Raw genomic sequence first — 12,710 nt, forward strand, 5'->3', positions numbered from 1 at the left:
TTGGTGCGATTAACGAGAAGTGATGTAAAAGATCCCCTTGAATTAAGCAGAGAAGAATTGGCAGCATTTAGACAATTGAGAGATGGTTTGTGTGAAGCACCTGCATTAGGCATGCCTGACTATGAGAAGGAATTTGAGCTGTATTGCAGTGAGAGGAATGGATGTGCACTTTCTATGTTGACCCAGAAACATGGAAAATTAAGAAGACCAATTGCATACTTTTCATCAATGCTAGATCCAGTAGCTGTAGGTTTACCTGGATGTCTGAAAGCAGTGGCTGCAACATGTCGAAGTTTGGAGCAGAGTGAAGGAATTGTGATGGGATATCCGTTGAAAGTGTTTGTACCCCATGATGTAGCAATTCTGTTGACAAGGAGTCGCACTCAGTATATGACACACAGTCGGCTGACTAAGTATGAAAAGGTCATATTGGGTGCAACTAATGTGAGTCTTGCAAGATGTGTGAATGTGAATCCAGCAACATTGTTGCCTGATAATAAGATTGTGGAGGTAAGAGATGAAGTTGATCATGATTGTCTGGATGTACTCGATTTTTGTACCAAACCACGACCAGACATAAAAGATGTACCTTTGCCAGAAAGTGATTTTGTGATGTTGCAGCAGTAATTGAAGCCTCATATTTGAAAGGAGTGAAATCGGCCCAGGTAGCTGAACTTGTGGCTTTGACTAGAGCATGCAAGATTGGGAAGAGTGTGAGAGTGACTGTGATAACTGACAGCCAGTATGGCTTCGGAGTCGTCCACGGCTTTGGCCAACTATGGCTACAGAGAGGTTTCCTGACCTCGAGTGGAACTCCAATTAAGAATGCAGAAGTGGTTGGAAAGTTGCTTGAGGCGATACAGCTGCCTAAACAATTGGCTGTTGTAAAATGTGCTGCACATAGTCAAGGTGGTGATTATATTGCCACTGGAAATAGGTACGCCAATGACATGGCGCAGTATTGTGCACGAAATAAGAATTCGTTCAATCGGGATAAGGAAAGAGAAATGTCTTCTTGCTCAATGATGTTCACTAACATTGTGGGAACTTGGAAAGAGGTAAAACAATTGCAGGATGAGGCAGGAGATGAGGAAATGAGACAGTGGGTAAAAGCAGGATGTGCCCCAAGGGAAAAGGATCATGTGTGGGTCTATCGAGATGGAAGACCAGTTATGCCTGATAGCATGATGTCTACCATGGCACGGATGTATCATGGCCAGGGACATATTGGACGGGATGCTATGATCAGGTCATTTAAACAGACCTGGTACAATGCAAAATTCAGACTTGTGGCAGAGAGTCTTTGTCAGAGATGCTTAATATGTCAGCAGTACAATCCTGGCAGGAAGACAGTAGTGAGTCTGGGAACAATAGGTCGAGAACGAGGGCCTTTCACCAGAATGCAAGTAGATTTCATTGAGATGCCTCCCTGTAACAGATTGAGGTATGTTTTGGTAGTGGTCTGCCTATTCTCCAGGTGGGTGGAAGCATTCCCAACAAGAAGAAATGATGGGCTGACAGTAGCCAAGCTACTGTTGAGAGAATTCATCCCCAGGTTCAGGTTCCCAGTGACAATTGAGTCAGACCGAGGAGGACACTTCCAGAATGAGATTGTAGGATTAATTTGTGAAGCATTGAATGTACAACAAAAACTACATTGTGCCTACCGACCAGAGGCTTCTGGTGTGGTTGAACAGATGAATAGTACTATTAAAAATAGAATAGGGAAAATGTGTTTGGCCACAGGTATGAAATAGCCTGATGTCCTGCATCTTGTACTCATGACAATTAGGGCCATTCCTGACAGAACCACGGGATTGAGTCCTCATGAAATAATTATGGGACGTGCAATGAGACATTTGTTTATACCAGTCAACAAACTGATGACGATTTCTGATGACATGGTGTTGGACTACTGTAAAGGCCTGGCTGACGCAGTTCATTCTGTGTTTCATCAGGTTGGACCAGATGCCACCACACTTGAAAAGAAGCAAGCCCATGATCTGAGCCCAGGTTATTGGGTAAGGATAAAAGTCCACAGAAGAAGAAATTGTCTGGTTCCAAGGTGGGGAAAACCACGTCAAGTCATTTTGACCACAACCACAGCTGTGAAGTGTGCTGGACTGAAAAATTGGATCCATGCCAGTCATACATTGAGAATTCCAAATCCAGTGGACAGCACGGCAAAAGAATATTTTGATGACTCAGAATCAAGCACTGAATCAGACGACAAAGGGTCAAAGACACAAGGAAACTTTAAAAGGGGGGAAACAGAACAAAGATCAGCTCTAGTACCCAGAAGTGTCGCTCTGAGAAGAAGATTGCAGATTTCCGAATCCAGCGATTCTGGAAACGAGCAAGAAGTGCAGGGTTCCAAGAAGGAACACAGGAAGAAAAAAGGAAAGAGTACTGAAGATGCAACAAAAGAAATACGTGAAAGGGAAGTACCAGATGGGAGACAGAGAGAAATTCCACCTGAAGTAACAAATCTAAGTGTACAAGGGACAGGTACAGAGAGAGAGGGACAGATTGCGGAAGACCCCCGAGGAGGTGTAGGGAACTGCAACATCCAGTTAGGTGAAGGGACAAGTAGTCAGCAGGAAGATTGCGTGCAGGAGACCCGAGGAGGGACAGAAGTAGGGAAAATAAAACAAGTGGTGGAAAAGGAAGTTGCTGAAAAGACAAAGCAAGTTGAGACAGAGTCTGAAGAGAGTGAAAACAAAATACCTGAAGGTCGAGTTCTGAGAAAGAGAGCTTGGAGGAATGAAAAGAATGACAAAGGAAGTAAAGTAAAAAGAGTTGCAAGAGATGATGTTTGGCCCAATAAAATAAGTAAACTGAGATACAGACTGACACGAGTGAATTCACCCAGAGCTGAACAGGTGAACGAAGTGACCAGTCAAGAAAAATCAAAAGAAGACGAATTAACTGAAGACAAAGAGAGTAGAAGAACAAGGAAACCTAACCAGAAGTATAAGTCACCAGAATGGACGTATGTGGCTCTGCCCGAACAGGGAGAAGAGGCAGATAGTCAAGGAAATCCAGAGGAGACTGTACTGAAAGTGGTTGAGGATGAAATAGAATCGTAAATCCTGAGAGTTCTCTTGTCCGACATTGGAGAAGAAGAAACGGAAGTTCAGGAAAATCCATATTTGGAAGATGAGAGGAGAGTGAAGAACGATGAGATGCCCAACTGAATGAGTTAAGAAAACTATTGATGAAGAAAACAAGATATTGAATTAAAAATAGTGACTGGTAGAACCAAATAGGTGTTAGAACCTCAGGTTAGAAAAACTAGTTGTGAAGTGAAAGAGGCTAAGTCAAAAGACACGGTCCATTTTAACAAGATGGCTAACATAGAAAGTAGTAAAAGTAGATGTACATTTATGAAAAGATGGTGTAAAATGTGTTGTTGTTGTACAGGATTATTAATGCTTTTATGGAGAATCCTTGCCCTTGTCATTTCTTTTAAGGCTACTATAGACACTTTAGAAGGACATAGTGAGAACAAAACTAATATAGGGAAAATTCCTAAGGTAGTTCCAATTAGAATAGATAAAAATTATTTGCATAAAGACAGGTCAATAACAGATTTTTCTAATAAAGTGTTTTCAAAATTATTGTATGAATATGTAAAGACAATGGACGTACAGGACTGCTACGTATGTATGCAGTTACCTGCATCTGTTTCTGAGGGAGTGACATATCATCACCTTCCAGCAACGTATGGAATAACATGTAGTGTAATAGCTAGTTTGTTTTATGAGACAGGGAAATTAGAATATTATTTTTCAGATATGGATAACATTTTTGCGCAAGTGCCTTCTTATAATAAATTGAACAAAGTGAAGCCTGCTAAGGTGTTAGGTGAATTTTTCTTAGAGACTAAGGAACTAACATTAGAGTATATTTTTAGAAACAATTTAACATGTAGTTTGAAAAAGGAGGAAAAGACATTCCTAGACATGTATAGCTTTAGATTGGCCTCAGAAAGGGAAATGTTGCATTCGAAGGAATCAAACAGCGTATGATAATTATTTTCTAGGTAATAGGGAGTGCCATGATACATATCGAATCATGGGTGGATGGGGATTCAAAGGTGGAAGAGATCCAGTCTTTCCTGGATTATATTTTATTTGTGGGAACAGGGCATATTATCGTTTGCCAGACCATTGATATGGCACATGTTACGTAGGCCTGGTCTTTCCGAAAATCTTTCATATGGATAGAGGAGAAGATGGTGTACATAGCTTAAGTAATCATTTAGCTAGAACCAAGAGAGAATCCTGGTCAGAAATTGTAGGTGATATTTTTCAGGCATTGATACCAGCAGTGGGAATAACTCTGAATGCAAACAAAACTAGAAAATTGTCAACAGTAGTGGATCGCTTGTCAACAAGCACTGCTGGAGGATTTTTATTGGTTAATACTGAAATGGTTGCCATGCGTGCTATGGTAATGCAAAATCGACTTGCCCTTGATATTTTATTGGCAAAAGAGGGTGGAGTCTGTGGAATGCTGAAAGTTCAACATTGTTGTACTTACATTCCTGACGAAAGCAAAGATCTGAAAACTTATATTAGGAATATTACTGAATTGCATGATGAACTTGCACCACTGGAGGTTGAAAGTGTTTGGGATAGAATTGGAAAGAAAATAGCTGTTATTAAGAATTTCTTAGAAAAAATAGGTAGTACACTTATAGGTAAAATATTATTTCCATTAACATGTGTAATCTGCATAGTTTTAATGATAAGATTATGTTGTATGTGCTGTAGAAACAAGACAAATAAGAAAAGAATAAAAAGAGAAAATTTAAGAAAGAGAAGATAAGAAACAAGAAAGAGAAATTGAAGAAATAGAATTGGAGGAGTGGAAGGAGAATATGTATGAATCAGTAAAAAGAGAAGACGTAGGTGAAACTGAATTATGATTAAGAGCAAGAAAAAACTTGAAAGATTCCGTAAAGACAGAACAAAATTTTGGGTGGTGTGGTGATAAAATCACCAAAGCGGGGATTGCTGGAGCGGGTAATGCAAAATTTTGTATACCCACCCCATTTTGCATGTCATTTTATTAATTAGATTAATTAATTAATTATAATCGTACTAATGGTTTGGAGTGATATGAAAATAACTAACCAACCTAATTAATGATCGAAATACACGTGGGATTTGCATCTGCATGGCCTAATTAATGACGTGAACTAAATTCCGTACGCATATTAATGATAGATAATTAGAACATTGCATGATATATGTTGCTTTGGTGATGTAATTGTGATTGGTGCTTTATTTTGTAAGTATAACCCGCAATGAGTGTTGTTTTTGCTAGATAAATACACACACATATGGGTATTAGCGAGGGAATAACATTTAATTAGTCATTTCTATGTATTAATTACGTTTTTGTGTTTCTTTGCTTAAGTTGTCCATTTTGGCCTGCCAAAAGATGGCTGCTTGTGGCGCCTAACCCGACTGCCAACGCTGAACAAGGCTTGGGTGAAGTGCGCCTGCGCTGACAACAGATACACAGTGGCCTGGACCTGACCCCAGATGAACATGTACCTTCCAAGGACAGTCTGGGACGCCGTCCAAATATTCCAAACAAAGACTGTTGTGTGAACCGGAACTGGCAATGGTCATAACTCAAAAGACACTTTTGTGAGAACTCAAAAGGATGATCCCTGATTGTCCAATCAGCGAACTCGGATGCCCAAAATGTGTTACATTTTTTCATCAATTTTACTATGAATTATGGTAGAATAGAGAAGTAATTACGTCGCGCTTTTCGATTTCCTGACGATATGCTGACAGAGAGGACGGTGACACTGCAGGACAGCTGTTAGCCCAAATCTCTGACGGACTGAATTAATGCCCAATTTCCTGATGAACTTAACCTGCTAAATTGATGGGCATAGAATTACGAGACTACCAGATTTGACATAGAGGACGACTTTAGCCAGAATAGGTAAATATGAATGGCAACTTGATCAAATGAATAATTTAATCTGCAATATTAATATAAATTTGGATTTGAATAACTTCAGAAATGAGTCGGGTTGTTTATTCATTGAAATGTGTTAATGTAAAGGTTAATTAGAGAATTAGGGTTTCACTAATACTTCAACTAACAGATCCATCCCGGTCTTTGGGAGGATAGTACCAAATGTGGAGTCTAGGGCCTAATGAGTATTAGAAGGGTTTGTAGGTGTGTTGCTCATTAGGGTAAAGCGGTATCTTCCTTCCTCATTTTTCCAGCGCTTGGAAGGATAAATCGGCTCTCGCACGGACTAATAGTAAGTGTGCGTTGGTGTTATGGGCCCCACCAGTGAATGTATAGATAGTGTGCGTGTGTGTGAGATCTTTTAGTCCGTGGCAGTAGGTAGGGATTTTGCACTCTGCGCTGGATCAAGCCCATTGATCATTACTATCCATCGCTCTTTGTCCTCTGCAATCCTGTCATCTGCTCTGACTGCCTTTAGACGTCTCTCGAACAAAGATTAAACTTGTACTAGTGTTTATGTTTGATGAGCAGGGTGGGTTCCCAATGGAGGGGCATTTAAGCATGATTTTTCCTTTTGACACTCATTAATGCTTGGGTTATTCTCAAACTTTTCTTCCAGATAGCATCTTAGTAGTGATTCTTGGATTTTTCAGTACAAGCTCCAGCACCAAGAAGCAACACAGGTGTGACTTAACTTCAATTTGTTTTAGGCTTTTTACTTTCCACTAGACGTGATGCTTACATTAAGAAGTAAACATTATAAAATAATACATTTATTTTTATGGTACACTAAATAATTAGCACTTTCAGCTTACACAGTCCGCAAATGTATTGCTATGTCTTGTGTCTTTATGTGTAATTTATAAACCTCGATATGACACTGATGTAAACATCTACAGAGCATTGCTCAGAGAAACCAATTTAAAAACTATTTGTCAACTACTGAGCTATAAAAGATCAGGTAGTAGATTACAGAGGTAGCTCTATAACCTTTCATAAACCTAAAATTAAATCACTTAGGGGCATATGTATGGTATTGTAATTGCGCTTATATAGCGCTTAGTGCCCCTGACGAGGCGTCTAAGTGCTTTTTTGGTGTGTAGCAAGCTACTCCGGAACCCATAAACGATTAGTGGTGAATTAGTATAGTGAAATATGAAAGTAATTTGAGTGGTGGATATGTTAGTCATTTATTTGGATTGAGAAGGATCATGGAGGGACAGAAGAGAGGAAAAGGTTTGCATTTATATAGTGCTTACTAGCCCTGAAGGGAATTTGAATCCATAAAGGGAGTACAAGGGAGGTGGAGAGGACAGAGTCATAGGGAAGGGTTTAGAAAGGCTTGTTTTGGGGGGGATCAGAATAGTAAAAGAGGTAGGAGATGATGCAAGGAGGGGTAGAGTATGGAAGAGTCTAGAAGGTTTATTTCGGGGACCATAGTAGTGGCATGGGGTTTGGGATGAAAGAGTGGATGTAGAGATATATTGATAGAGGTATAGGGTGAGAAATAGGGTAGTGCTTTGGAAAGAGTAGTAGGAAGAGGTTTGAGATGAGTCAGAGTTGAGGCAGAGGATATATTGAAAGCGGTATAGGGTGAGAAATAGGATAGTGCATTGGATATGCTGAATTAGAAGAAAAGTAATAAATATATAGATCCATAAGTACATGGAAGCTATATAGATGCATAAAGAAAGGTAGTATATGTAGATTAAAGATGCATTAAATAAACTTTGGCTTTTAGGTGTTGTACTTTCAATTAATTTTCTTGATATTTTTTTTTGTAATTCAATAATGAAGCAATTCCAGATAAAAAGTTATTATAAAAAGATTTACTTATTTATGCAATCACTTAGATACATGTTAAAAGCATAGAATAATGTAACTATCAGTAATATGTACATTTGTTAAGCAGAACAATGGCTATCTACATTTTTTAGAAATATTCTACACGTTTATACAAAGCAATACACAAATATAGGTACATATTTATAGTACAAATAAATGCTTACATATAGAGGGATATGCTGTATATTTCTGTTTGCGTTTGGTGGTTATGTGGAGAAGAGCCAATTCTTGAGCCGTTTTCTGAAAATAAGGAAATGCCGGAGGCGGAGCTATGCATAATTTGGCAGAGCCGCCCTCCATATTTTCTAAGCACACGGATGCGCCGTATTTACAAAAATACAGTGCACCTCTGTGTTTCCCCTAGCTCTGGTGCAAAAAAGCTGCCTAGCACCAGTGCAGGCAACCTGCCATCATGTTGCTAGGGTGCCTGCACTGCAGGAGCAATGGTTTATGTTCAGGAAGGGACACCTTGGGTGTTGCACCACCTTGTAAATATGGGGAATGGTGCAACGCCATGGGAGCGTCAAAAAAAGTGATGCTCTGGTGTAGAAAGGGGTTTGTAAATACACCCCTTAATGTTATAACATTTCGGAGACATTCCTATTACAAACACATAGACCAGATGGTTTTGGAACTAGGTTATATTTACCTCGCAATGTAATGTACAGTTAGTAGATTGATCTAAGATTAAGTAGAAAATATTTTTGTGGCAGTGGTATTGGGAAGTTTAACTAATACAGGTAATCCATAATTGCAAAGATATTGGACAAAGTCCTGAGTGAATCATCCCTCAGAACTCTCGCCACGATCTCCTCAATTTCCTCCTCACACTCTAGACCTACATCCAGCTATCTCAATTATATTATTAAACGTGCAATTCGTAGCATCATAAAAAAAAAATTATATTATTGTTAATCAGCACAATTTCAACTGGTATATCAAAACCAAAATGATGCCTGCAGCACATATAATATGCTTAGGGATTTGTGTCCCATTTTCAAACTCTAGCTAAATATTCAACGGCAAACTGTTAAATATTTGATAGGCTGAAGTCCCAACTTAACACGAAGGATCCAGAATTACATATCGCTTTCAAAGCCTGTTTTCTTGCAAACGAAATGATCTTGCAATAACTCCCAATATTTGTAATTGATCCTCTGGCCCACAAAGGAGCCCCTACATTTCAACTAGGATCACTTTAGCAACATAGACTCTAAGGAGAAAGTCTAAAGACCAGTGTCCACAAATATGTTTCACCCTGAATAGGCCCGCTTTTATACCCTTAATATTAGCAAATTGTGTAGGCCCCAGGTTTGTGCATCCCAGAATTTCTCTAATGAGCCCCATCTATGTAACATTAGAAATAAGTTTTGCATAAAGGCAATGAATGTGTCCATCTAAACTAATGTATAGTGAGAACATTCAAGACAAAAAATATATGTAAACATTTTTGAAAATATTTAACTAATTAGCAAAGAATTTTACATACAGGTAAACACTGGATATAAATGGAAAAATAAAATAAACACCCAGAGTTGGTCACTTTTAAAATAGATCACCTGCCAGCATCACGTAAATAACAATATTTTGAAGCCAAAGTGCATGTTCAGCAAAGAGTCAGGAAAGGACATCTTGAAAGTTATTTTAATGCGCAACAAAACAAAATGGCGAGTCAGAAGTGAATACTTGGGTAACAAACAGGTAAAGGCACAAACAGATCAGTTTGAGTCAAAGTGATCAGAGCGAACAGGTATAGAAGCGGCTCATAAATGGGATATGGGCTCAAAAAGGGACGAGTGGAAAAGGGGCACAGGGTTGGAGGAGGGCTTCTGTTATCTGTGGTCCTCTGAATATTATAATGTGAAATTTAGCACTTAATTATCTAAGACAATCATAAGACCAGGGTCACGAGAATAAACTGATGAAAGCCACCACTCTTCTGTGGCTAATTTCCACTGTTCAAGAGCAGCCTAGTGTCATTGAGAGATGGGAAACAAAATGTTTTCTCAATAGTCACCTACGGTGTTTACAATATACCAACAGATGATCTGAGGAGCGGCCCAAATGGTTTACAGCTGATGGCCCAGTAACATCTGCAAAGAAGCAGTCATCTCCACTGGAAACATTTACATGAAGAACAGCAATCACGTGCGTGATGAGTGCTACCAGAGGGGTATTCACATTTATGCCTACATGAGAAGTCATCGCACCAGGTGAAAACTGGGCCTTGGTGATCACAGAAGCTGCACGTGGTCCACTGGTCCTGGAGAGTTGGTAAAGGTCAGTCATCAAAAGATCCTCTTCCTAAATAGAAACTTTGTTGACTTTGGTGAAAATCCGCTGTATTTATAGGAAGAGCTAGTCAACTATTATGCAAAAGTCTCTAAAAAAAAAATAGGAGGATCTAAGTTCAAACTTACCACCTCACATGGAACAAAGAGAGTGGCAAGGGAGCGAGAAAGGTGGGCTTCTGACTAGAGCAACCAAACAGGAATGCAATGAAACGTAACCCTTCTCTGCGTCTCGTCCTGGACAAAATCAACCTTATATTCATCAAAAAAGTTCCTGCCTTAGATATCCCATTAGGTTGGGAAGTGCCCGCATCGGACCATTACAAAAGCAATGAGGGTACATGGACCTCATAGGAAATGATAACTCTGTCATAAAAGTTAATATCCTGTTTGCGAGAGAGAGAAGACAACAATTGTACACTACTTAAAATGTTGACACCACTTTACACTCAATCTTACTGAATCAAAATATGCACTAATAATTCATGGAAGTCAATTCACCCAAAGCAGATGTGTTTCATCCAGCCTTTTCCTATGGATGGCATCCCAGAATGGCGCTTGTCCCGCCATTTCCCCATCAAAAGCCTCTTGCTGCTAAGATGCCAAGCGAAGGCCTGGTGTGAAATCTACACTCTCACAGAAAACATGGCTTATTTGGTTCTGACTCCTTTCTTTTCCTTCCTCTGCCTCCCGGCTCCCCGAGATCATAGGAAACAAGACAAGATAAATAGCAGGTTTGGGGCAGCAGTTGCTACCCCATTTGACTTCCATGACACGCTTCAGCCTCCTGTAACAGTGAGCAATCTTACATTATAGCAGTGGCTTCGTGTTTGGAAAATAGTGTAGGCTACTGAACACATGTTCTTGCTGTACTAAAATATTGACAACCTAAGTCAGGTGGAACTAAAACAAAAAATACAATGAAGGCAGACAGCTAAAGTTCACCACGTGTTAAAAAACAGCAGCCTCACTCTTCCCACAAAGCTCAGAAGCGTGTCCTGTTTACATGGGCGCCTTGGAACAATCTGCTAGGTCACTTCTCACACAACCAAAGCAGGCAGCTGTCTTTTTCAAGATAGGAAAACGTCGTGTTTTTTCAAGAATGTGCAGGCCCAGTGACCGGGAAGTCACGTTATAAGCGAACAATTAGCAACCCTCTTCCTTACTAGTTCCTAACAGGCATTGGGAAAATACACACTTACCGCCAGGGCTTCCAGTGCACAAGAATCGCTGCGCCTCTTAAATTCACACCAGTGGTGGTTAAAATAAAAGACGAGTGCTTCCTGTCAAGTATGCCTTCCAGCTTAAAAAAAAGTGAAAGCACACACCGTCAGCATATTTATACCGCGAATGTACGTGTAAATCGGCATCGTGTATCCCGCTTAGAGACCTTACTTATCTGGCAAAGTATAGTTGCAAGATTTGAACGCGGAAAAAAGATTAAGGAAAAAAATAAAGACGAAAAAGGCTGTTCTGCTTTTTTGCAACGTGTTTTTCGTGCAGTGCTCAGGATATATAGCCCTGAGCGATAATAAAATAATTCGAAGATCTCTAAATTCCACTGCAGCTCTGTGAGCAGACTCAGTGCATTTTACAGCCAGAAACGAGTGCAACACCTCGCATGTTATCAATCTCATGATTTACAACAACAAAAAAGCATGCAGCCTGCTAAGTGCCATCGGTGACTGAATAAACAATGGTCCGTAAGTATTCTGGAGACAGCATATGAACATTTGAGGGGAAAGTATTTATGAACTGCAATCGGAAACACCCATTAAAAAGCTGCGCTTACTGTAGCCAAGGAACTTCACAAACAAAGGTAAGGGTTTGCGTTGGGTTTTACATTTCTGCTTTCGTTTTTCTGCTGCACGGACCGTGTAGCCAACAGTCAGCCGTACATTCTGTCATTACACATTTTCTCAGCAATTCGCCGTCAGGAAATCGCTTTGAGGGGGGTCCATATAATGGCACAGACCCCTTTGCAGCAGTATTATGCAAGTCCTTAGCTTTTTATACTGTTCGTTGTGTAAACACATTTCACATGAATGAAACAATACGTTTAGGGCTGGAACTGTAACGGCAATACGCGAGAGCACCCAACACAATGCGTGTAGATATTTTCTCCACTCCCTCCCCTCAATCCTTTTATAATTCAATTCACTTACCTTTTTTCATGCTAGCTTTGGCTGTGAAAGGCTTTCTTCCACCCCACATGCAGAGTTCCAAATAGAATCAGCCAACTAGCCAATCAGAGAGGAAGTTGAACCCTAGGCATGCTGGGAGCTGTAGTTTAAATACAATGGTTTGACATTTATTTGATGACTGTTCACGGGAAATATTTTTTTTTACTGGATTTTTATTCTTATTCATATCTGGAGAACATCTTCTATGTCTGTTTTAGATCAGTATATACACACGAATAAAATCACGTAATGCAAAAGCAGATGCAAACAAAAAAAAGTACGACACGTGTTTAAAAAACGAACCACATGTTTATCTCTTAATTTATGCTTTCAAGGGTACCCCCGTCTCACGAGCCTAAATCGGGTGTATAGAGCTATACTTAAA

The 12,710-nt window shown here is 39.7% G+C and overlaps 1 protein-coding gene across 2 annotated transcripts in view; it reads right to left on the minus strand.

Annotated features, from left to right (window-relative positions):
- Positions 1-12,388, minus strand: part of LOC146834538 (sterile alpha motif domain-containing protein 13-like) — a 424,765-nt gene extending 412,377 nt beyond the window's left edge. The window contains exon 1 of one of the 2 annotated variants that reach the window (XM_085601933.1): positions 12,308-12,388. In XM_085601933.1, the coding sequence (XP_085458059.1) occupies positions 12,308-12,356 (49 nt within the window). In that variant the 5' untranslated portion in view covers positions 12,357-12,388. Of the gene's footprint in view, positions 1-11,344; positions 11,433-12,307 lie in introns of those variants that run through there. The other variant, XM_085601936.1, reaches the window with a different exon arrangement.
- Positions 12,389-12,710: the final 322 nt, after the last annotated feature.

This window comes from Triturus cristatus, chromosome 4_2, assembly GCF_964204655.1.
Source record: "Triturus cristatus chromosome 4_2, aTriCri1.1, whole genome shotgun sequence".
Taxonomy (NCBI): domain Eukaryota; kingdom Metazoa; phylum Chordata; class Amphibia; order Caudata; family Salamandridae; genus Triturus; species Triturus cristatus.